Source organism: Penicillium mononematosum (assembly GCF_028829835.1).
Source record: "Penicillium mononematosum strain IBT 11891 chromosome Unknown utg000005l:1.0-9366267.0:1.0-9372171.0, whole genome shotgun sequence".
NCBI classification, from domain to species: Eukaryota; Fungi; Ascomycota; class Eurotiomycetes; order Eurotiales; family Aspergillaceae; genus Penicillium; species Penicillium mononematosum.
The window spans coordinates 1,001,224-1,025,664 of NW_026643275.1; the positions used below are offsets into that span (position 1 = coordinate 1,001,224).

A 24,441-nucleotide genomic window follows, 5' to 3' on the forward strand; every position below is an offset into this window, starting at 1 on the left:
CTTGAGGGGAAACTTAAGAGCGAGGAGAAGGAGATAGTGTATTTTCTAGTATAGGATGAATTGAAATTAGATTCACTACCCCTATAGACAAAGACATTATTCCCCGAACCCTATTTCAAAACACCGCTAAATGTATGTACTCAAGTAAATCTGCCGATTGGTGTACACTCTAGCCTGGAGATGTGGGGAGAGTTCCAATCCCACTCCTGTCAGCCACTCATATCTAGAGTGGCAACTATAGCCGAGCGAGCTATATAGAGACAGTAGCATTGGGTTTGGTTCCTAGCTTCTTCAAACATACCTAGACATGCAGCTGCTAGCCTCTAACTGGTTGAAGTCGGGCTAACTTTCGATTAGTTAGTTAGTGGCTTGATTATCATACGGGGAAGACAACCGTTAGTTCGTATCCTGATGTCCATGGTTCTCAGCCGCATGCATAACCTCGACCCCGCAGACTAGTATTCGCAGTATATCCCCGCTCTTGGATACTACGTGCTTATGCCGTTGACGGGCGGCCTTAGTCCTTTACCAGCCTATCAGTCTAGAACGATAAAATTAGCTGGAGTGCTCAATACTGCTACTATCCAACTGGTATGATAGGATGCTAAGTGATTAGCTCTCAGCAAGCTCAGTCTAGTATACGATAAAGTAGAAGTAAATGTGTATAGGAAACTATCTTACGAGTTATAGAAGGGGATATACCTAGCCCCACGGCGGATTGCTTGCTAGCCGATTGCTGTAAAGGGCAAGTTGGAGAGATTATCAGAAGTGAAGACCTAAAGGAAGGGTAAGATCAGACGACAACTCGATCATTATACGGGTAATTTAGAGCTCCCAATGCGATTACCTCGACATCGATTGGACTGCCGTAGAAAGATAGCTACTTGGCTGAGGGCAACTGTGCTTTATTATGCCATCCCGGCCCATATTGCAAGTGGGACTAATATACGAAAGAGCTGTGTAGACTGCAAAACTACCATTTGAAACTTATAAAGAGACCTTGACCATTTTTGCGAAGATTTATATATAGAACAGCGGTATAAACTAGAAAGGCAACAATTGAGGATGATAGATAGGCACGCTAAGAAGTCCTATGAATAACAATTTCAATGGGATGCAACCTTCCCCTCGATCAGAGGCGCCTAACTCGACCCTTGTAGTACTTCTATGTTGTGCTGGCAAACGGTCTAGATCTTCAAGTTATGTAGGAGGATGTAGCCCTGGAGGAGAAACAGGTGACACTAACGCGATTACCGCACTGACCCCTCAACTGGTGAATCACACCGTCTTTTATCATCTGCACGCACCCATGCTGCATCACCGTGATATGTTGTCCAAATGTGATATCGTTAGGCGCGCGGTCCAAAGGTTTCTTTTAAATAAGACTTCATTCTCCACCTCTACTCGCATTTTCGCTCCCAAATTTCATCATCTCGTTTCTATGGACGATTCTCAATTTCCCAATGGGCCAAGTCCCCAGAATCCCACCGCGCAAAGGCTGGGAGAAGTCCTTTCAGCATGGCTTCCTAACACACCCGAGGGGCTTTACCATCAATATTTGCAAACTCTGTCGCCCGCTTATGATCATTTGTTGACATATTCGCGATACGACCGAATCTGGCGTTTCTCCGAACACAGCCCTCATACCCTGTCTTATCATTCTCAGATCTCTCTTCTGTCCTCTCCAGTATTCGTAATGGACATCGGCGACAACGATCGGGTTATGCTGAATCGTCAATATAATGGGACAGACGCTGATTCCATGAGAGAGCTAGAATCGCATCTTTCCGCCCCGCATCCCGATTCGGAGGATCGCCGTCGCTGTCGCATTATCTGCGCACAACACATCACTTGCCTAAGCATGGAGGCGTTAGGGACTGGGCTTTCTTTAGACCCTAATGTCTTCAGTAACCATATCGGGACGTCATTCAAGGACATTGAAAAGAGCACGGGAATTTATAAGCTCTGCAACACAAAGATCGATCAGATCCCTTCATCTGTCGGCACATTCGAGAACGAGAAAAACCTACAAATCCTCAAAAGACACCTAGGGCGACTTTCTATTGCCAACGTCGAGCATGCGAAAGACCTCACGATTCGAGACTCGGTTGCCAAGTCCATCTACCATGATCAAGATCGTCCTATCACGTTTTCTGTCGATGTGCCGCGAACGATATATGTGCAAGGGTATCAATCCGAGGACGATAGAACAATGCCTACTGGAAGACACCTACGTGCAAAAGTGCTGGCACTACAGGACCGAGTGTTAAATCGTCGCATTGCTCGGCAACGCTTCGTGGATGATACCATGTTTTGTGACCAAGGGAACGATATTCGCAAAACGGCCTAGACGTTCTACAGCATGTTACTATTCATGTCGTAAACGACAGCCTCAACCCCGAATTTCAACAAGGTATGGATAAATGGCTCCGTCTGCACAACGGTATGGAAAGAGCATGTTTTACTAATCTATCCGTTTCGGTAGTCTTGGTTTTATTCCCACCCTATCCAGACCTTGATGGAAACGATGCATATGGAGACAGTGCAGGCAACGATCCTCATGTCTTTCTTGATCCCCTGAGGAAGCAGGAAAGTACGAAGTCATTCGACGAATTCTGTCTAAATCGGGACCAAAGGGACGGTGAACCCACTGAAAAATCTACATCTCGACGGACTACGCCTCAAGACGTAGAAATCTTCGCTAATGATGTTCTTGTGAATCAAGCTGATACACCCAAGGGGACGACAGGGATTGTCGGCCTTATACGATCATATGCTCTGAATGCATGGTTCGATCGCCTACAGACACTGAAAGACCAGCTTGAAGATCTCAGTCTACAAAGACTATCCCGTCAAGGCACACAGTACGAGGAAGACCTACAAGATTCGGATGAGGAAAACCACACAGTTGATGGACTACTTGATGAAGAAGGGATGAAAAGTGCTATTCTTCGCTACATCTCGTCTCTGGACGGTGAATGCCGGCGGTTGAAACTCGATTTGCGTTTGGCAAAAACAGGATCATCCACAAATGACTTCGAAATGTTAGATCAGACGATGGAGAAGTACACTTACATACGAGCGGAGATGGGTAATCTTCTCGCTGAAACCCAACATCTACTTGATATGAAGAACAGCAAGATACAACAAGGCTTGATGACTCTTCAGATTAAAGAAAGCAGAGAGTTCATTGAACAGGCAACAACAATGAAGAGGTATGCTATCAGGCTACCTTGAGAGAATTAGGATTGGGACTGACATATGCTAGGCTTATCCTGATATCCTTATTTTTCATACCGTTATCCTATATCTGTACTCGGCGTTAACAACCACTGGATGTGTGGAATTCAGGGAGGGCGAGAATTGTTGGTCCGGAGGGGTTGAGCTTGCGGTCTGCAAGGTTTTATTACCATCATGTTAACTCGAAGATGCAGTACATCTCTTTTAAAGACTTGAAAAGCTTTCTCGTATCGTATTCTTCAGCTATGATTTTGCATAGTCAGTTAGACATCAACTATACGTTCCGGACGGGAACTCTATACAGCTCTTCCTTAACGTCCTTTCCAACCATGCTGAAATCAAAAACCCAAGACTTGAACCCCAGTTCCAGCATATCCTCGTTGCTGGACGCCTTGCCCCCGCCAAACTCCTTCAAATTCCATTTATCAACACCCTCAAAATCCTTCAACTCGTTTCCGAACCGTAGGAACAAATCGGCGTTCAGCCGCTCATATTCACTGTAATCCTTAGGCCAGTCACCGAGGCGCTGAAGAGCAAGCTTGAGCAGGAACAGGTGCTGGCGGACATGCTCGCCGTCAGAGACGGAGGCACCATTGGTCGTGTCGGTCAAATCTAGGTCAATGTCTAAGTCATCTGTGCTTTTACCGCTGTTGAAATCGTTCTCTTCTTCGGCCCAGGACGGGTTGGCGAAGAGGAACAGCAGTCTCTCGTGCAAGGCTGCGCTCTTCTTGTAGTACCTGCTCGCCAACGGCTGGCCGTTCTTCGCGGACTGGTAGTGCGTACCAACACCGGTGTACAGCTGCGACACAAGAGTCGATATCTCCAGGTTGCTCCAGTGGAGAACACCGTTCACAATGCTACATTTATACAAAATGTCCTCGGCCAGGCGCACGGCCTTGTGAATTTCACCCACCAGATAGCGGGCCAGGACGTAGCGGCGGCCCAGCTGAAGCGTCTTAGCGGGCGACCAGTTGATCATCTGATTACGACGGTCCCAGAGACCGCCCAGAAGCAAGACCAACTTCTTGTAGTCCTGCTTTTCACCAAGAAGGTGAATTAGACTGTTCAGATAGTCCAGTCTAGTGTTGAATATCTCGTCTGGTAAGGTCGTTTGATCGCTTAAAGCTTGAACGGCAGCATGCCTCACGTCTCGATCTGGGTCTTCTAACCGTGTCACCATGGCTTTGATCGATTCCAATTCTTGATCTTCATCCGTTGTTCTCCAAGACGAAAACTTTGAGGTATACCCCGCTTCCTCGCTAGTGAGGAGCTTAGAGAAATCGGCCGGAGTCTGCCCATAGTCTCCAGCTGTAGAAAAGGCGAGACTGCTTGCCTCTGAATCGGTACCGCTACTTGTGCCTTTAGACTCAAGTTTCGCCACCTGCACTGAGGCTCTCGAACCTCCTGTTTCTTCCTCCTCATAGGCACTGGGCAAGATGAAAAGGGCGATGTCCTCCATGTGAGCAGCAAGATGCCCCTGCAATGTCGACAATTGGAGTTCCTCACCACAGACGAGACATGTGTCTTTCTCGTTGGCGCCTGATACGTCGATCTGATGATCGCAGAGATCTAGAATGAGGACCAGCTGGGCTGGCGAAATAGATTCCCCAAAGTGTTCTCGAAGATGTGTTGACATTTCCTTCCTGCTGGGGCATCTCTTATCGCACTCTTTGCAAACATACTTGCGCCGGTGAATCTGAAGTTCGTGATATATCCAGTCGTGCCGGCTGACATACAGCTTTCCGGCATTTGCACAATCTTCGAATGTGCAGACGTAGGGGCGGAGATCGCGGAAAACATGGCGCCTATAAATTGGGGGGGTCAGATGATGAAACTGAGGTTGCAGAACTAAGGTGTAACTCACTTCCAAGTCGCCCTGTTCTGCATCTCGCTAGACTCGAGTGTCATCCCACAGTACGGACATGGAAAAGTCAGCTTTCCATCTTCCGCCTTTGGGGGATGTGGGACAGAATTGGACCGCCCTTGGCCAATGGCTGTGGGCGCGTAGACTGTCCGCGGCCGAACATTGGTCTTTGTATCGTGAATGTCTGAGACAGCAGCTGTAGAGAAACTTTGTTTCGACATGACTGACTTCGGCCCTTTTCGCGAGACATCGAGGTTTGGTGGGTTCAATATGGCTGGTTGGCTTAGTGGTTCCTTTTCTTCCACTTGTTTGCCGTGGACTGGCACTGGCACCTGAAATTGTGTTTCAAGCGGGGCCACGTTGGATGTGTCCTGCTTGGGATCATACGGATGATCAGTCCAATATTGAAGCTGCTCTCGACGTCTTGTGTTCGCTCCAGAAAGCCGCTGGCAGAACCACAAAATGTCTTCGACACCATCGTCTGTCAATGTCTGTCCCATTGGAGCAACGTCCTCGTCCTCGAATTCGACACAACGCCCGCTCTTGGCCAAGCCGCGCCATTGTAGCACCTTCTCGACTATATGGCCCTCGTCGTAGTGGCTGAACGAGACATCCAGTGGTAAGCTGTCCTGGTCATTTAGAGTGGCCCCTTTTGAATTTGAGTTAACGGAGCGAATATATTTGTCTGAAATCTTGGGGCGCCGTAGTAAAGCAGACAGCTCATAAAGTGATCGGATTTGCTCCAGCATCTGCTGGACGAGTAGACGAATCTTTGGCATCCTATGGGGTTGATGTTCGCCATCGCCATTTGAATCAGAATCAGAATCAGCACTGACACTACTAATCGAGTCGTGGTCTGATCCGACGACGGGATCATACTTCCTTCTAGCGATATCCGTTGCTAAAGCAAGGTCAGACAAAGCCCCAAGTGTTCGAAGTATGCGACTTGCCTTGGCTGAGGAGTGCTCTCAGTCGCATTAGGATGGCCTGCACCAAACATTTGAGCTCATCGTCCTGCCGGAGTGTGTCATCCAAAGAGCCACGAGCTCTTGCTGGAAGGTCTGCTTTGGCCTGATCACCCCATATCTTGGTCCTTCCGTACTCTTCCAATATCTCCGAAAGGTTAACCTGCTCAAGGTGAATCACACGGCAGTCTTCCTCGCTGAGGGCCAATAGAAACCTTCCAAATGACTGTATGCACTCCAGATATAACTCCGAAAGAGATGGATCACACGGTCGGGTTGAGGGGCCCATGATGACAAGCCATGGAAATTCTGAGTATCAGCGCCCCAACATTGCTTCGCGGTGAAAGTATGGCCGCCGTGATACGCGCTAAGCCGGGAATTTGACAATAACAGGCCCTTTGTGGTTGCCGATATGGTGGGGGGGATGGCCGGACGTCGAATCTCTCCAACGCGGGACATGTGTGGGTCATACTGCATCTCTGACTGCATCTGCTGTCCGCTGCTGTGGATGTCTGCACAAACTGGCCCAATGGGATTCTGCCACGCTCAATAGAATAATGCTAACCTGCTCCCCCACTACCTCGAAAAAAAAAGTGAGGCTGGCGGTGATCAAGGACCAGATCGCACCGTCGGAGAAGGAGCCCCTCACCAAGCCCCCAACTTCCAACCGTTGACGACCATCCCTCTCCCGCCATGCTGTGCAGTACGCTGGGGAAATGATTGGCAGTGAAATATATTGGATAATTGTTGGCAAGGTTAGTCCAACGCGCTTTATCGTCGTCATTGGGATAGCCCTTAGAACAGTCGAGTAGGATAACTCGCAGGACAAAGACCTAAACTGCCAGTAATCCATGTGGATGTACCACAGCCATGGCAGAAGTCGCAGGGCTTGTTCTGGGCGGTATACCACTCGCAATTTGGGCGCTTGAGAAATATATGGAGCCCTTAGAAGCTTTTCACAAGTACCGCACATCAATCGAGACCTTCCGCACCGACCTGATTTTGCAAAACCGCCAATTACAGACGACCTTTTGCAATATTGGATTGGGCAGTGAGCCAACGAGTGAGGAGCTGCGCGAATGCTTCGACGCTAAGTTCTCGAGTATCTCTCACGAACTGATGTTTATTGTTCAGCGTATGGACGATGTTACTGCCGGACTTATGAAGAACCTAGATATCGACGTCAATGGAAAGGTATAAAGGCTCAAATCTACAACCTTGTTTCGGGTGATTTTACTACAAAATCTGAAACCGAGCTAACTTGCGACTATATGATTAGCCGAATACTCTGCCAGACAGAGCCCAATGGGAATGGCGTCGAGTGAAACACGCCTTCAGCACAAAAGAGCGCAATAAAGTGATCGAAGACCTCAGGCGTTGGAACGAAGACTTTAGGAGGTCTCTTGAAAAACCTGAAGTGCCCGCAGAAGACGACAGTGGGATAGTTCGAGATCTCAAACGCCGCTTCAATATTCAGCGTTCGAACTCAATCCGTGAGTGCTTAAGCTCTCTTCACAGAGCACTCGAGTCTGGATTTTGTTGTGCCTGTTCGCCGCCTCACCAAGCTGCCGTCGATCTCGACTGGGCGGCGTATGAATCTGATACAGCCAAACCTCTCAAAGTGGCCGTCTCTTACGGAACAATCTCACACCTGCCTGGCTCCTGGCGGAAGCTTCAGGTTACTTCATGCACTCCACGCAAGATAGTCGGCTCGGTTCCTAGGTTACCATCGCCGTCACTCCCTCCCGCTAAAGCACTATCCCCACCCCGATCCTTCCTCGGCATCAAGTTTCGCTCACGATCCCGAACACCTTCACCAATACCAACTCCGTCGGATTTGTCCTTGGCATCGACTGCTGTGTCGACCCCAGAGAGTACCGAGATATCCAATCTTTGTGAGATAGTGGGCGCAGAACGTAATCCATGGACTCTGGCCGGCTTCCTCAAAGACCCAGATATGGACCAAGATCGGCAATTCTCCTTCGACCACAGCAAAACAGATTTGTCCAAGATCATTAAAGCAGTCCCTCTAAAGTCTCTACTTTCATCCCAGCAGTCAGAGCAGCAACAAAGCCCCTGTACTTCCCTATCCGTAAAACAGAGGCTTGGAATCGCCGCCTCTACTGCCTGGTCAGTCCTACACTTGAGTGGCAGTCCCTGGCTTGGCAACCACTGGGACGAAAAGCAAGCAATCATTTTTCTCGAAAGAATGCAAGGCAAGCGGGAGGTGCTCTCCCGGAACCCGTGTGCCTCGTGTGTATTCCCATCGCCAGCAACCCCAGCGGAGCCACCCACGAACGAATTCAGCCATCTCATTCCCAATAGAACTGTATTTGCCCTCGGAATTCTGCTCATCGAGCTCTGTATCAACAAATCCTTTGCAGAGATTCGACAGACCAATGGGAGTGCCATATCAGCTTCGCTACTCGATGACTATCAGACGGCGGTGAGCAAGCTAGATGAGGTGTACAGGCTTGTGGGAGACTCTTATGGAGATGCGACGGCGCGGTGCGTGAAGCTTGAGTTTCCGGGGCGTGATAGGTACAAGGATTTTGATTTCTCTCAATTCCGGCAGCAATTCTACGACGCTGTAGTTGCGCCGGTGCAGGCGACTTACCTTAGGTTTCCGGATTCGCGCATTCCTATATAGGCTCCGTCCGGTGGACTGTATGGTCTACCTTACAAAGCGAGGGACAGAAATATCTATATAGCCAGGCATGTAAGAATAACACCCAAGGAGACTACCAAAAAGAGCACTAAAAAGACATATAAAAATAGTATCGGATAAGACTGCCTGATAAGACCACCAAGACCACAGCCGCATAAGCGGCCGACTATTTGTGTAAATTTAAAGCTATTTATTTTAATGGCAAACTTCGCATCGATATATGCAAAGAACAGGGAGGAAAGTTCCAATCTAGATTGCCAGTGTCACCAACTTCTTGGCCGATACGCCCTTCTTCAGGATATCCAAAGCCTCCTGAATACCCTCGAGTCCCTTTGTTGACACAGCACAGTCTCTTTTATTCACTGGTATTGGAATGTATACACATAGGGGATGGTCAAAATAGTCGCAATTCTAATTATTCTATGCTCTATGGGGTCCAGTAGTAAGACAGTGCTATGGTTAAAGAGGATTACCAGCTCCTCTTATATGGCAAAAGGCTACCGCTGGTCTAGAGCCACTTCTATTTTCTTTTTTTTTCCAGCTCGGTGGAAGCGTAGGAAGACCTTTTTGGTGTGTATGAGGACAGTGTCGCGGATGTACATATATGCAAGGGACCATGCAGATGAATCCACAGTTACCTCCATTCCGATCGATAGAGTAAGCATGCGCCAAGCTAATAGTCATGCAAGTTCATATGTTGTAGGAGAAAGCGAGAACCATAACATTTATCAGAGTTTTCCTAATGTCGACGCGCCCACGATCTGATTTTCCTGTTGAAGTTGACAAAATGGTGACACCAAACCCGCAAGACTGGTGTAGGAACGACAAAAACGGAATTGTCAATGAGCAGGATATAGGGAGTGAAACCAAGTTCTCGATTTCGAAACAGGATGGTTTAATGCTTCTGGCAATGGCCAGCCTGAGCTTGATGGCAGCGCTGGATGGGACATCGATTTCGGTTACTTTGCCGGTAACTCAATTCAATCTTTTTCCTCAATGATTTATCCCTGACTCGAAGTGATTTTAGAAAATGTCTCGCGAGCTGGGAGGAACTGCAATAGAAGCATTCTGGGCGGGAACCTCGTTCACACTGTGCTCTGCCGGTATGTCAAGAGCCAACTGAGACGAGAACGGAACTAACACCCAATTAGTCTTTCAGCCAGTATTTTCCTCATTATCGGACTTGTTCGGTCGGAAGCCGTTGGTGCTTGCCGCGATCGCAGGGTTTACAATTGGAACAATTGTCGCCGGCGTCGCCAATAGCTTCACCCACATGCTCATCGGTCGGTCTCTGCAGGGAATTGGAGGCGGTGGTATCATCACCCTCACTGGAATCCTCATTGCGGATATCGTGCCTCTTAGCGAAAGAGCGAAATACTTTGGGATGCTTAGTGGGATCTGGAGTTTGGGAACAGTGATAGGACCTGTTATAGGAGGCTGCTTCGCAGAGAGTGTAACATGGGTATGTATGAAGCCTTTCTTCTCAATTCTTCTCCTTCTTCCTCTTGATGACCGGTCTAATAACAACTTACCTCTAGCGCTGGATCTTCTATATTAATTTCCCCTTCATTGGAATCGGGACAATCTTGGTCGCTTGGTCGCCCAACTCCCGGGTTGGAAAGGAGACTTTCGCTACTCAAATGCGAAAGATTGACATCGTTGGGATCGCCCTTTTTATTCCAAGCTCTGCTTCATTCTTGATCCCAATAACTTGGGGAGGTGTACTTTACCCCTGGGACTCATGGCACACGTTGGCCCCATTGATTATCGGGTTAGTCGGACTCTGCATTTTCGCCTTCTATGAATGGCGAGTTGCGCAACACCCGATGATCCCACCAGCCATCTTTCAGAACCGAACGGCCCTCATATCATTTGCGGGCTATGCAGGTGTCGGTCTGCTCGTCTGGTGCTGTCTATACTTCCTTCCTCTCTACTACCAAGCCGTGAAAGGATTCAAGCCTATAATGTCTGGAATCGCTCTTTTCCCGAGACATTCACTGTCGCTCCGAGTGGAGGAGTTGTTGGCCTTCTCATCAATCGAACGGGTCAGTACTACTGGGCTATCTGCATCGGATGGTGTCTTTCGACTATTGGAATGGGCCTGCTGTGTCTACTGGGGGCAACCACCGGAACCATCACCTGGATCTTCTTAAATCTCGTGCCTGGCCTCGGTATCGGAATGGTTCTTCCCTCCGTCGCAATAGCAGTGCAGGCATCGGCAACCGCTGAGAACCTTGCGATTGCAGTTGCCACATCTACTTCCTTCCGAGGCTTTGGACAGTCTATCGGTGTGGCGATTGGGGGTGTGATCTTTCAAAATCGAATGAAGAGCAATCTATTGAACTATCCTGCCCTACAATCGGTGGCGGATGAATACAGTGGTGATGCCGCTAGCGCGGTGGAACTTATCAGAGGAATGCATGGTCAGGTTAAGACGGATCTTACACAGGCTTACGCTGACAGTCTGAAGATCGTGTGGGCATTTTGCTGTGGCATATCTGGGTTGATATTTATCGCCAGCCTGTTAACCAAGTCTTATGATTTGAACCAGACTCTTATTACAAAGCAGCGCCCTGGAAACGAGGAATTATATAAGAAGGAAGAAAGCCCAAGTGAAAGATGAGTGATGATATCGAGGATGGAGAGGCGTTGGAGGCGATTTTGTTACATAACATTAACCACCACAATAACAACAGTATTATATATATATATATATCTATACTTTACAAATTATATGTTGTATGTGATAAACATAGCCTTGGCTAGTATCTATTAACAAGGTCTAGAATTGCGGGCAACTCACCATATTTAGTATATGAGGAACGCGCTAAACGAGAAATAGCTGATACAAGACAATAGACTAACACTCAGCTGAGCTGCATTTCAGTGGAGATCGGTGATCGTCCGCCGTGGCCCTTGCAGGCTACATATGCATTAGATAGGAAAAAGCAATTTGTTCTTCTACGAATAAATGATAGATGTACTGGCCCTGGGGACTTTTACTACAAAGGGTAATTCTTGGTAAACTTTAAGGGTCAGCTACGCCTTCGCACCCCTTACATCTCTTCAGGTGAGTCCAACATGGAATTGAATATCAAAGATCTCAATTGCCTTTCATGCGCGTAATATGTAATTGTTATCATCTTTTCTTAAATTATTATTTGTAAAGCTTGATACCAGGATACCATGTTCATGGGCCGTATGGTGTATTTATATCCTGTTTATTCCAAGTCACTTTAGTTTATTTCTCAAGTTCACCAGGTTCAAGGATTCCTTCACTTTGCTCCTCCCAACGTCTATCTCGTGAGCTTCTCTGTCATTGATATGTCTTTCCAAAATCTCTCTGTTACTTTCCGAGTACCACCTCGCAAGCTTTTTCGTTTGAATCCTGATGACGCCCCGCCAACGATTCTACCCAGACTGCAGGATGTCCCGGCATGGGTTCGGCCATTCAACATACATCCCACCATCTTTCATTTCTTTCTTGAGCCGAAAGTCCCAATCACTATCGCAGCGGTCTATCTAGTTTCCGTCATCTATCTGAACCGAGTGAATGAGGTTCGACAAAATAAGCCGTGGAATTTTGCCAAAACCTCAACCTTCAAGGCGTTTGTGCTCTGCCATAACACACTCCTGGCCTTGTTCTCCGCAATGCTCTTTTATGGATTGTGTCATGCACTGTGGGATTGCTGGCCACGGAAGACAGAGCCAAATTTTCTAGTGCATGTTGCAGATTCCTTGTGCAGGATCAACGGTCCATCCAATCTTGATTCTACACGAGTTTCTTTGGCCGACAAAGATATCTACATTCAACACTCGCCCCGTCTTTGGGACAATGGTTATGCCTATCTCAGCTGGATTTTCTACATGTCAAAGTTCTACGAAGTAGTCGATTCGTTGATTATACTCGCCAAGGGCAAAAAGACTTCTATGCTGCAACTATACCACCACACTGGTGTTATGCTCTGTATGTGGGCCGGTGTCCGATACATGTCCCCTCCTAGCCTTGTTGGTACTGTCCTGAACTCAGGAATTCACACTCTAATGGTATATTTCTCTCTTGCCCTAGCATTTGACGTCAGACTACTGAATCATATTCCAAGTATTCTTACTATTCTTTGACTACCCTTGCAATTCCTGTCTCAGGCTTTGTAAAACGAGCTTTGACAAGTTTACAAATCGCCCAGTTCTTCGTCGGCTGTATCGTTGCCTGTAGCTATTTTTTCATCGAGTACGATACCATGGTCTATCGCGCTGCAGGCTACAATGGCGGAACCCCATTGTCATCCAAGGAAGCCGACGGAATACCATTTTACCCACCAAGCACGTCAATTGTCTCCGAAGGATTTGGGTATGGTTCGGGTTCTCAGGGTCAATTTGAGGTTCAGAAAGTCCCATGTCTTCAGGACAGTGGGCAGGCATTTGCTACTTGGTTATGCACCCTCTATTGCCTTCCCCTTATATATCTTTTTGTGAGCTTCTTTAGACGCTCATACATCAAACGCGTCAAAGGGGTTTCTAGGTAGCACCTTATCTGTTGTATATCATATACTACCGAAGCCCACGTGTGTCTTCTGCTTGTGATCGTGCAGCGCCTGCATGAAGAATTATTTTCTGTTTCCTGACCTGCAGTGGTCCCGTAGCCGGTTGGTGTATAGATTCGAAGGGAGACATTATGGCATGCGTTATTTGCGGACAGAATAATAATTTTACCAAAATTGACAATAATACGGAGTATAAATGTTCTCTCCGCACTTGACCGAGAGACAATCGGTATCGATATATAGCAACTCAAAGCCTTATACGGGATTCTTTTACCATGTAATGGCACGATTCAATGGAGGCTGCCAATGACGTATTTTGTTTTCTGCACAAAAGGCTGAAAGACGTTGGACATCTCCAGTTCCCTTACTATCTTCGCCCATACTATATAAACACTGAATTTGCTCAAAACAGTTCTACCCTCTATCAAGAGGTAAATCGTGCTCCAGTCTTTCCTTCCCACAGTCTCACTGCCCCTTTTGCATCTGTCGAAGACTGGCCTTGTCGACCTTGGTTTGCCGACAGCGTTTGAGGTTCCGTGCCAGGCCAAGTTTCCCCCACAGCCAGATGTTCCACTTAGTGGCGTCAAGATCATACCAATGTACTCCCAGCCGATAGTCCGCCGGAAAGGCATGGTGGTAGTTATGGTATCCCTCACCCAGGGTGCACATTGCCAGAAGATGCGGAATATTCCGGGGAGAAAATTTATCATCGTACGGCTGGTCACCGAAGAAATGGCAGACAGAATTGATGCAGAACACACCCTGGTGGCATACGAACATTCGAAGGATGCCCCCGTACAGAAATCCACCAGACCAATCATTCCAACAAAGGCCAGCAACAGCCATGGGGAACAGCCAGCCCATTCCCACAGCTAGCGGGATGTAGTATCGTGCCTGCCAGGCAACAACCGGGTCCTTCAATAAATCAGATATTTCGACTCGTCGATTGCGTTTAGGTTGCTTGAGAAGCATCCACAAAATGTGAGCATGGAAAAAGCCCTTTTTGATATTGTATGGGTCCTCCGATGTGTCGGTAAATCGGTGATGGGCACGATGTCCACAAGCCCACCATCTGATGGGGCCTTGCAGGGCTGCTGCACCAATGACGGCAAGAAATATCTTCAGTGGTATCGACGCAACATATGATCCGTGAGACCATAGCCGATGATATCCTAGCCTCACTTAGCTTGCTCGGCCTTCATAGGGAACTTGTGACTACTGTGCTTACCTGCTGTCACGGAAAGCAAAACAATATAGCCATACGCCAGGGTGAATATAGCTGTTGGCGCATAAAGCCGGACCCAGAACGCAGCAACGATGCCACACACTGGTAATACAACCAGTGTAATTGAGGGTCCCCATGCGATTCTCCTATACCATTTCAAAGAGTCGAGAGACTCCTGTGTGCGTTCCATTTGTCGTTTTAAGGGTGCCAAAAGCGCAAATCGGAAGGGTTACTCCGTTGATAGTTACTTTCCCTGGGTAAAAATGGAAGACACAAGAGGACAAAAGAAGAAAGTCTTTTAGTAGGATAGTCAACCTTGTAGATAATTGTTGCCAAGTCACTGTATATTGCATGAGATGCAGTCGCCATTATTTCCAATACCTTGCGCATTAAAAATTAAAATATAATATAAAACGAAAAAGAAAAGGAAAGGAAGTGATATGTCAATGTGTCACTTGCATACTTGCATAGCTGGCAATTTTGCAGCTAGTTATTACGTAGAGCTTCTTTCTTTTACTCTGCAAAGACAATGGAAAAGTATAAAAAACTCATTCATTATTCCTCTCGAAAAAGCAAATATAAAACATTGCAGTTCCTTGCATGCTGTACTATAGACCAGATCGCCCCACTTTGGATACATAGAATACCTAGGTATGGCTGTGGATACCTAGATCAGCACCACCCTCAAGCGTACAATGTTGTAGGTTGATAATAGCGAGTAATGATAAACTTGCATGCTTGGCAAAGAAGAGGTAATTGCATAACTCCGACCTCTGCAGCCTCGAAGAAGCCATTGTTGTCGACGTAACTCGCCATAAGTGTGGAATCGACGATATATCCATTGGTATTGCTCACGTTAGCAGGCCCAATGGGATTATGCCACGCTCAATGTACGTTCTCGCCATTTGGGTATTACTATTCACCACATGTGACGTGCAAGCTCGTTCATATCTGCTGGCGTCATAACGAAATTGGCTTCCCCATCTTTCTTGTCCCTCAACACGACGTCCGAAAATTCGATCTCAAGGTGGCCGCTAACCCGGGGACAGCCTGCACCGGGGTTGCGGACAAGTTCAATGCTTTGGTTTGGTGACGGAGGGCTGTTGTGGCGCCTTGCCCAGCTCTCCACTAATATCTTCTCCTCAGACATGGTGATAGAGATAGCGGCATTAACGGAACCCTCTGGGTCATCCAGCCAGAACTTCATGTCTTCTTGGAGCTTTGTGCTAGTCTCCGACCATGCAACCTCGCTAACGAACGTTGGCCACCCGGATCGGATATTTGACATTCCTAATGGCATCCAGGAGAACTCGGACCTCTTGGTTAGAGTCTTACCACGGACGCTTGCTCCATACCTAGAGACGATATAGTCGCGCGATGTATCGGCCCAGGCACTGAAGATTGTATTAAAGGCTCCGATGGTGGCGGCGTGGGCAAGTGAGCACGCTTTCAACAGAACGGACTGGGAGACATGGTCGTAGACTTCCCATGAGTTCCTCAGTAGACTCTCTTCCGAATTTACGAAATACTCAAGGAAGGAGGGTTCATCAATTTCCAGAATTGAATAAGGGTTGTACGCGTCTTCGTGTGTATCTTCCTCACGCTCCACTCTCTCGACCTCTTGGTCCAAAACCCTAAGGCATTGATCGTACCCTTCATATTTGTACCTCCGTGTAGTTGGGGGAAGAACATTTTGAAAGGACGTCATTTTCGCTGCGATGGAAACTAATTGAACCTGTCTCCAGCCTGGAGGGCTTCCAACCTTAGGTTATATGGATGGGTTATGTTATTATGACGACAGTAGTTAATATGACCTCAAGGTTTGAATTTCAACATCAAGATATTTATACTAGAAAAATCTCCATCTTCATAATGTTGAGCTATAAGCTGCTAGTGAAATGAAGGTGGAAGGAACTCTTGATACTCAATGCATGAAGGAAAGACCGTTATATAGGCCGTAAGCAAGCAAGCAAGTGCTCATTCTGCTAATAAATTAAGGCATCCACGTAAAATAGGAGATCTCAACAATCCAATTCGTCAGGCTCAATATCAATATGAGGAGGCATTTGACCTTTGGCCACTCTGCCCCGTCGTCCTAAGTGAATGCCAGCCAGGACACGGGTTCAATGGGCTTAGTCTTAGTACATATACGAAATTTATCTGGGGAAGCTGTTAGACACCCCAGGGCTTGCTAGACTAGCTCACAAGTTACTCCAATCTGCATTAGGTTTAGTCTGCTATCCTAAACTATCACACCCTCCTCCAGCCAGATCTCTTTCACTGTGTCCATACTCCGGTTCAATTCCTTGGTTTTCTCCTTGCCCTATTTTTTATTAGACTGGATGTTCTAAAGAACTGACTTCGAGTTGACCTTAGAATATTTTGATTGACTTGTCCACTTTCGAAAGTCCGAACAGTTTGAGTAGCGCTTGATTAGAGTTCCCCGGATGTGCTAGTCGCCGATCTTATTTGTCTTCTGCGCGGAAGCTTTCCGTTGCGGATATTACATTTGTCACTTTTAGATAATATCCATGGATATGTTGTATAGCTAAGACCTCGGGAGTATTATTGGCGCCTTTACTTCCGGTCTTGCTTCGGGATCTGGTTCCCTTCCTGCATTCTGAGATTATGTGTCTAGAATATTTTTTTTTAAGTAGGAATTCCGTACCAATAGGAATGCTTTTACATTCTAGAAGAGTTTATGACATGATTTGTGTCGGGTGATAGTGATCAGGGTCTGGTAACTTCCATTGGACTATCAAACTTAGACGCTGTTAGTGAAGGAGGGAGTTGGATGGTGTTTGTTGCCTGATCTGTAAAGCAAACATGTTTGCCTCAGGTATGGGACCGATGCCTTGATTGATAGTTCAGCTCTCACTTCCTCTCTCACTTCCTCTCTCACTTCCTCTCTCTCTTTCTCCTCTCCCCGTCTGTCCATTTCTTTAAGAATCCCATACATTGTTTCTCCATACTGAATCTCCCCTGTATTGCGATTCCATGAGATGATCCAAGATCTCAGTACCTGAATCGCTAAGCCCGAAGTTCGGAGAACCGAACCTTATGAGCCGCGACTCCTTACGGGGCTCCGATAGTCTAGCTCGGCTCCGCTTCTAGACACCCACAGCAGCTGTCCAAGGGCCACTCAAGTTCAGTCAATTCCGTGGCATTCTCGGCGGACGCCGACTTCTTAGCATCTCCGATGTGATACCCGCTACGGACACCCCACAGGATATGTCTGGGGTTACTCCAGTTCTCGGGTTCGGTCCGTGGCATCGGCAATGTGTTTATCGAGGTCACACCCACAAGTTATGGGGATCTGGTTTGGAGAATGAGGGGAATCAGCAGCGGCCAGCCTTTTCAGAAACGATTGAACCGATGGCTAATCGAGGTATCTGACTAAATCTCACTCTCTGTCTTCATGTCATGAAATGGGCTGTCTGGGGATAGATGTGGAAAAAAGAATTGACTTTCCGGACTACCTCCACGAAAACGCTCTCTTTCGTTGACAATAACCGGAAAGCCTATTTCCTACTTACTATTGATGCGGCATACGGCAGTCACAAATCAACTTATATGAACATGTAGACCTGTCCGTTCATCGATTCTTCTACTACCGACTCTTCCAATTGTCGTTGTTCCAGACCTGTTTCCCTATTTTGCTGTGTGCATTTTATATGATATCGCCATGGGTTTGAAACCGTTTCTTGGCCTTCGAGGAAATGCCCTCCTCCGAGCCGCCCTCTTTCTGGTTGTCTGCCCGACATTTACTTGCTACGGGTATAACATGAGTGTGGCTGGTGGCCTGTTGACGCTCGACGCGTTCAATGATCAATTCCCCAGAATGGACACGATCCACACCAGCGGAGCCCTTCAACAAGAGAACTCGCAGATTCAAGGTCGGCCAATCACTGCAAATATATATACATCCTTGCTCCTCTCTGACAGATAGGATGTTTCTAGGCACCGTGATTGCTCTTTTTACCGTTGGTGGCATCTTCGGCGCGCTATCATGCGTCTACTTCGGCGACCGCTGGGGCCGACGCAAGGTAATTTTCATAACCAACTTCATAACTATCATCGGCGCTGTTCTTATGGCGACTTCCTTCCAATTTGCCCAATTCATCATCGCGAGGCTGGTTCTCGGTTTAGGGATTGGAGGGTACGTAGCGACGGTGCCCGTTTGGCAGTCTGAAATCTCGCCAGCGCATATGCGAGGTTCAAACGTGGTAACAGATGGCATCTTCGTTGGAAGTGGCGTCGCACTTGCTCTATGGATTGACTTGGGCTTTTATTTCGTCAAAGGTAACTCAGTCATTGATGGCTCAGTCTCTTGGCGGTTCCCCCTCGCCTTCCAGGCCATCATGCCGGCCACCGCAATGATTTTTATTACGATGCTCCCTGAGTCCCCTCGCTGGCTTATTAAGACCGGTAATGTGGCGCAAGGACGAAAGGTTCTAGCAGCATTGCTCGATGACGAGGAGGACTCAGATATCGTTGATGACAACGTCCGCGATATTGAAGCATCTCTCGTCCACTGTGGATCGGGGGCGTGGACCGATATGTTCACAAACGGAGAACAACGTCTATTCCATCGTGCATACCTAGCTGCAACAGGCCAGATGTTCCAACAGATGTGCGGTGTGAATGTGATTACATACTACGCAACAACTATCTTCGAGCAGTATCTCGGCATGAACCCTGTGAATTCCCGCATTCTTGCTGCTGCGATGCCTCTAACGCAGCCTTTTGGTGGCTACCTCGCGTATTATACTATCGACCGTCTCGGCCGCCGACCTCTATTGCTATGGAGTGCCGGAGCCTTAGCGGTTTGCATGGCAGGTCTCGCCGGCACCACCTCGCCCGCCGCTGGTGATAATACGGGTGCGCTCGCGATGGCCGTGGTCTTCCTCTACGTCTTCCAATTCATTTCGACAATCGGTTATGCCGGCCTGACCTTCCTCTACGCCGCGGAAATAGCACCTCTCCAGATCCGCGCCGCTGTGAACGCGGTATCCACCGCTACCGTATGGTCTTTCAACTTCCTACTGGCTCAGCTGACTCCTATCGGCTTTGCGACAATCGGAAACAATTTCTATATTGTCTTCGCTGTCATCAATGCGTTAATTATCCCCTCCGTCTATTTCTTCTTCCCCGAGACAAAGGAGCGTTCGCTAGAAGAAATTGACGAGATCTTTGCGCGGTCCAAGAACATCTTTGACCCGCCCCGTGTGGCGCGCGCCATGCAGCGGAAAAAGAAAATGGTTCATATCGGCGAACCGCCTTCAGAGACCGGGGATAATACCGAATCCAGCGACGATGCCCTCAAGGTGGAATCCAAGGCGTAAGAGAGCATTCTTCTACGCAATTTCGCCACGGGCAGGTACAACCTTTATTACCCAAGATACTTTGTCGGAAGCCAAGATGATCTTCTCCTGAATTCCGGCCTTTTTCGGTAATTAAAGATGGTACAACTGCCCTGGGACACGCATCGGGTCGAATTTCCTCTAGAAGGTTCCGGATATAGCAGACGTTAAATGACCTTGATTCGATTCTTTACGCATCCATATAACCACTAAAACGTGCTAAATCAATCTGCGTAATCTTCGTAGTGAACTTGTTGCTCCAGTACAACGTGGCGGGAAAAAAAGAATGTTGTATACCACTGTGAATACTCATATGCTGTTCTCCTCATACGGCTACCAAGCTTTGCTATGGGAGAACTGAGGGTTAACGTGGTTATGCTTACAAAACTTTGCAATCTATGGATCTAACCACTTGGGCAGAATTGGTATATATCTGTCTGATTCAATTCAACTATCGAAATCTGGTGATTTACCATGCCGCGCTAACTAATTTTAATATGTATTTCCGTGTATAATTTCTCATATAGAGGCCATACAGCATTCAAGATAAATAAATCCCCTGGAATTTGTAGGCTGATCCCCTCATTTCTGATGCATAGGCTGAAGTGTTCAAAAAGACCGAGAGTACAACCAAAGGCCAACAGCTTTGTACAATACTGACTAACTATGTAATGGAGACACAATTTTGCTTTCTCTTATTTAGTTCCCATCCCACCAAGTGTAGTTGTTAGTTTCGGCAGGAGTGTCAAAGACAAGCTCGGAGCTGCTGTTCATGGGTCTGTCAGGCCAGACATTGAGCAAGCCATCCCAGATCTCAATGTCTTCGTACTGGACACTGACGCCGGGCGCATTGTACAAAGCAAACCCATTGCTGTCCTCCCTGCTGGGATAGATGCGGCCCGTGAGAGCGAAGCGGTCATTGACAAAGACCTCGACGAGGGAGCCGTCGACGAATATGTTCATTTCAATCGGTTCTGTCATAGCATTACCGCCATGAATTCCTGCCATCTGGTACGGCTCAAAGTACCCAGCCAGCGACGTGTTGGGGAACATCGTGATCTGGGAGGATAGGCGCGGTCCAAGACGACGGACTTCTTGGACGGATCATAGTAGATGTTCGTGTACTCCTCGCGACCGGGCGAGGCAGCGACCGTCACACCTGTGACACCCGTGGTGTTTTTGATACGCAGCTTCAATTCGTAGGAATTACTGAGAGTGCTGGGCAGGCGGATGTTGCTGGTGTTGCTGCATGTCTTCTTGCTACAACGAGACTGGGTGTGGCGAGAGCCACGGCGGAGACCAGCGACTACATCGCTGGCTGGGCGCACGCCCAGAGTGCTTGCAGTCCAGGTGCCATTGGAGTTTGACATATAGCGGGAGTTGCCAGGGGTGACGTCAGCAGGGTTGTGGACAACACCGCTGGTCTCTTTGATGAAGAGCTCCCGGGCCAAGGACAGCGCCCCTTGGTAGCCTTGCTGCGTGATGCCGAAGTTGTTCATGTCCTCGCTTGCCCAGCCGTACTGAATACGGCGGTTGTTCTTAGTGTCATTGAACGAGGTGATCTGGCGGGTCATGTTAGTATTCCATCGTTCGAGTAGGTCGCATGATATAGTTATGATCTGATACTTACCGCGTACAGAATACCCCAGTCGCTCGCACCGCCTGAGATAGGGTTGAAGGCAATGCTGCCATTCGGGCGCGTGGAAATTTCCCCCTCATTCCACAAAGACCACCTCCGGTCGTGGAAGCTGACCTCGCCTCCTTCAGCACCCATGCTGACGAAGTAGCGGTCGCCAATAGCGAAAAAGTTGGAAACTTCAAAGTTGAGCCCATACGATCCAGTCTCCTCCAACGAGCCCAAGGTACTGTTCGCTGTGGGTTCCCACAGAGCACCAAGGAAAGTCCAATTGGTGAGATCAGACGCAGGAGCACTGTACAAGGGCATGCGAGGGCCAACGCCCTTAATACCGGAGCCAAGTATGGCATAGTAGTGAGGCTCGGAGTTCCCTAGTAGCGTGTCCAACTGGGGAAAGGGGAGGTAGAAGGGGTCCCGCCAGCCGGTGACGTTCCAACCGTCTGGCGGGCTGCTGATGACTGGGTTGTTGGCATATTCTTGCCATGTCACTCCACCATCGGTGGAGTATGCCAGACTTTGGCTTTCGGTCCCAGGCAGATAGGGTAAGGTATACGAGGTTGGCAGTTTTGAAACTGATGTGTAGAAGGCGAGAATTGTTCCATCGACCTCACCAGAGATATTGACGGGCTGGGCTGTTCCGGAAAAGATGCCCAGATGGTTGTACATCGGTGGATCGTGGTGGTCGGTAGTCAAGTTGGTTGTACCAATTGACTTCGCTTCTCCGTCTTGCCATCCCACAAGTCCATTGTCGGGGTTGTGGTCAACATCAGTCCAGGTTATGAGGTCACTGGACGTCGCGTGTCCCCACGATATGTTGCCTATATTGATGAGACATTTAGCAAGGATCTTCCTAGACAGCTAAGGGAGGGGAACATTACCCCAGTTGACATGATTGGGGTTAAACTGGTAGTGCATATGATAAATGCCTTCAACCGGATCGTACATAGGTGCACAAGGGTCCTGGATAAATGGTTAGTGACGCTTAGTTCATCTAGGGCTTTTCGGAATTGGAAATGAGACATACATTCATCCACCCTGCAGGGGCCAGAAAATGGGAGTACGGTCTCCAACGAGTGAAAAGGCTATTGTTTCCCATTTTCTCGACCATGTCCTCCGTCAGGGTCTGACCCCATACGGTTGAGACGGCGACACCGAGCACACCAAGAATTGCGGTCTTCGAGGCCATAGTTGCTGTTTGGACTATTCGCACCTCCAAGCGAGGATTGACAGCGGCTTCTTATAGTTGAAGGGCAAATATTTCTCATTTTACTTCACCGGGGTTTCGTCGTAATATCTTCGGGTGGAAGCCTAAGCCCACGGGGCTCCATGTTTCCCCCCACAAAATTACTAAAGGACGCCGATGGGTTGGGGAAGCTATCTAAGTTTTAGTCGGAGTTGAAGCAACTCAAAACCGATGCCACGAGGATGCTGGGGTGCTCACAGCCAATGGCAGTCAGCCGGAATGAATTAGCGTTGCATACCCCCGAGAATCTCCCGAGCCTTGAGTTAGCCCATATTACCCCTTAGGTGAGAACTGTCACCCCGTTCTCTCCCACCCCAGTCTCCAGACTTCTCGTATCACCCGCACTCACCCCAGAGTTGCCGGGGGAGATGCAAAAACAAAAACAAAAACATACAACAGTGAGGATTCGCTGGTGGTCACCCACCCAACTACTAACTCACCGGCGTGTGGCTTAAGTACGGCTGAGCGGACGGGAAGCCCTGTTTTCCACACCCTATGGTCGTATGTACCAGGTTATCCGTTAGAGGGAGTAAAGAAATGTAATCATAGAGCGACAGGAAGGGCGAGTGCGCCATAGACAGAGTGAGAATCAGGGTGAGAATGTGAGAATCACCCAAGCCGCACGCCCACTACACTGTCCTCCTCCGCTGAACAATAACGGAGTGTTATTGGATCTATCCGTTCCCTCTGGAACGCTCGGCATCTTGGCATATACGCATACAACAACCACAACTGGAAGCATCATACAACAAAATTTCTTGGGGTTGCCTTCAACCTCATGGTATGCCTCATCTTTTCGAAGGATTTGAGCTTTGATAGTATTCGGTTAGTCAGGTTTGAGCAGAAGGTCTGGATCAGAGCAACGACTGAAAACATGGCTCGTAAACCAAGGTGCGGGTGAAGCTGCTTCAAGTTGCTCTTCTTGGTTCCCAAGCTTCAGCAGAGTAAAGTGGCCTTGCAATTAGCGATCTGAAAAAGAAGAGGTTAGATAACGACACTAAAACTGAAGAAAGATATTGTGACACCCGTGATGAAAAGTGATTATGGTCAGGTCATCTCGAAATTGAACCTGTTCATCTTAATTCTCAACGTTGAAATTGGATTAAATCCCGCGAATTTTATAGCATATTTATATCGAAACTAATATTCAAGAGCCGTACACCAACAGAAAGATCTCACTACTCAGTCAGATGCCCAGTTGATCGTTGGTCCAGCGCAATATACATTCCTAGGGCTGACGACATACTTTGCAATGCTGATGAGTATAATCGAAATTTGGACGACAACTACTCCCGATCCGGCGATATCTGTGTGAGACCTTGCGATCAACCAGCACCAAACGGAACTTGAACTTCTCCAAACTGTCCAAGAGAATCATTGAGCTGTCCCCAGGCGATTTGGGATCATCTTATACCATTACCGGGCAACCAACTTGGGGCAAGTTCATGACTACCCAGCACCAGCACTAGAACTATGAAGTCTATTGTACTGACTATCTAGGATATATTGCTGAAACCATCATGAGGGCCACATGACCTTGGTATATGAGCAGCTCATCTACACTAACTCCAATGAAATGATTTTGGAGAGTAAGGGCACCCAATCTTGATATTGCGTGGTCGCTATTTCGGCGCCCGCACTTCTACCCTCGGAAGGTTCCGTTCTTTCTTCCCAACCACCCCACGTTCGCTCC

At 48.0% G+C, this 24,441-nt stretch overlaps 8 protein-coding genes across 8 annotated transcripts; 4 read left to right on the top strand and 4 right to left on the bottom strand.

The window, feature by feature from the left end:
* Positions 1-1,696: 1,696 nt before the first annotated feature.
* On the top strand, positions 1,697-3,237 carry N7519_008510 (uncharacterized protein; the record flags this gene model as incomplete). Its single annotated transcript, XM_057295286.1, has 3 exons — positions 1,697-2,187; positions 2,325-2,443; positions 2,486-3,237. The coding sequence occupies 3 exons, from the start codon at positions 1,697-1,699 to the stop codon at positions 3,235-3,237; spliced, it is 1,362 nt and encodes a 453-aa protein (XP_057143168.1).
* A 277-nt stretch (positions 3,238-3,514) lies between these two features.
* N7519_008511 (C2H2-type zinc finger protein) lies at positions 3,515-5,883 on the bottom strand (the record flags this gene model as incomplete). Its single annotated transcript, XM_057295287.1, has 2 exons — positions 3,515-5,045; positions 5,105-5,883. 2 exons carry the CDS (start codon positions 5,881-5,883, stop codon positions 3,515-3,517), a joined length of 2,310 nt encoding a protein of 769 aa, XP_057143169.1.
* A 1,056-nt stretch (positions 5,884-6,939) lies between these two features.
* N7519_008512 (uncharacterized protein) lies at positions 6,940-8,691 on the top strand (the record flags this gene model as incomplete). The annotated part of the gene is made up of 3 exons (XM_057295288.1): positions 6,940-7,263; positions 7,349-8,577; positions 8,664-8,691. 3 exons carry the CDS (start codon positions 6,940-6,942, stop codon positions 8,689-8,691), a joined length of 1,581 nt encoding a protein of 526 aa, XP_057143170.1.
* An 833-nt stretch (positions 8,692-9,524) lies between these two features.
* N7519_008513 (uncharacterized protein) lies at positions 9,525-11,360 on the top strand (the record flags this gene model as incomplete). The annotated part of the gene is made up of 5 exons (XM_057295289.1): positions 9,525-9,707; positions 9,765-9,840; positions 9,889-10,199; positions 10,276-10,630; positions 10,696-11,360. 5 exons carry the CDS (start codon positions 9,525-9,527, stop codon positions 11,358-11,360), a joined length of 1,590 nt encoding a protein of 529 aa, XP_057143171.1.
* A 2,386-nt stretch (positions 11,361-13,746) lies between these two features.
* N7519_008514 (acyl-CoA desaturase) lies at positions 13,747-14,696 on the bottom strand (the record flags this gene model as incomplete). The annotated part of the gene is made up of 2 exons (XM_057295290.1): positions 13,747-14,453; positions 14,510-14,696. 2 exons carry the CDS (start codon positions 14,694-14,696, stop codon positions 13,747-13,749), a joined length of 894 nt encoding a protein of 297 aa, XP_057143172.1.
* A 729-nt stretch (positions 14,697-15,425) lies between these two features.
* Positions 15,426-16,214, bottom strand: N7519_008515 (uncharacterized protein; the record flags this gene model as incomplete). The annotated part of the gene is made up of 1 exon (XM_057295291.1): positions 15,426-16,214. The coding sequence occupies one exon, from the start codon at positions 16,212-16,214 to the stop codon at positions 15,426-15,428; it is 789 nt and encodes a 262-aa protein (XP_057143173.1).
* A 1,977-nt stretch (positions 16,215-18,191) lies between these two features.
* N7519_008516 (uncharacterized protein) lies at positions 18,192-19,851 on the top strand (the record flags this gene model as incomplete). Its single annotated transcript, XM_057295292.1, has 2 exons — positions 18,192-18,402; positions 18,452-19,851. The coding sequence occupies 2 exons, from the start codon at positions 18,192-18,194 to the stop codon at positions 19,849-19,851; spliced, it is 1,611 nt and encodes a 536-aa protein (XP_057143174.1).
* Positions 19,852-20,568: 717 nt separating this feature from the next.
* N7519_008517 (glycoside hydrolase family 32 protein) lies at positions 20,569-22,691 on the bottom strand (the record flags this gene model as incomplete). Its single annotated transcript, XM_057295293.1, has 5 exons — positions 20,569-20,843; positions 20,897-21,431; positions 21,500-22,323; positions 22,384-22,465; positions 22,530-22,691. The coding sequence occupies 5 exons, from the start codon at positions 22,689-22,691 to the stop codon at positions 20,569-20,571; spliced, it is 1,878 nt and encodes a 625-aa protein (XP_057143175.1).
* Positions 22,692-24,441: the final 1,750 nt, after the last annotated feature.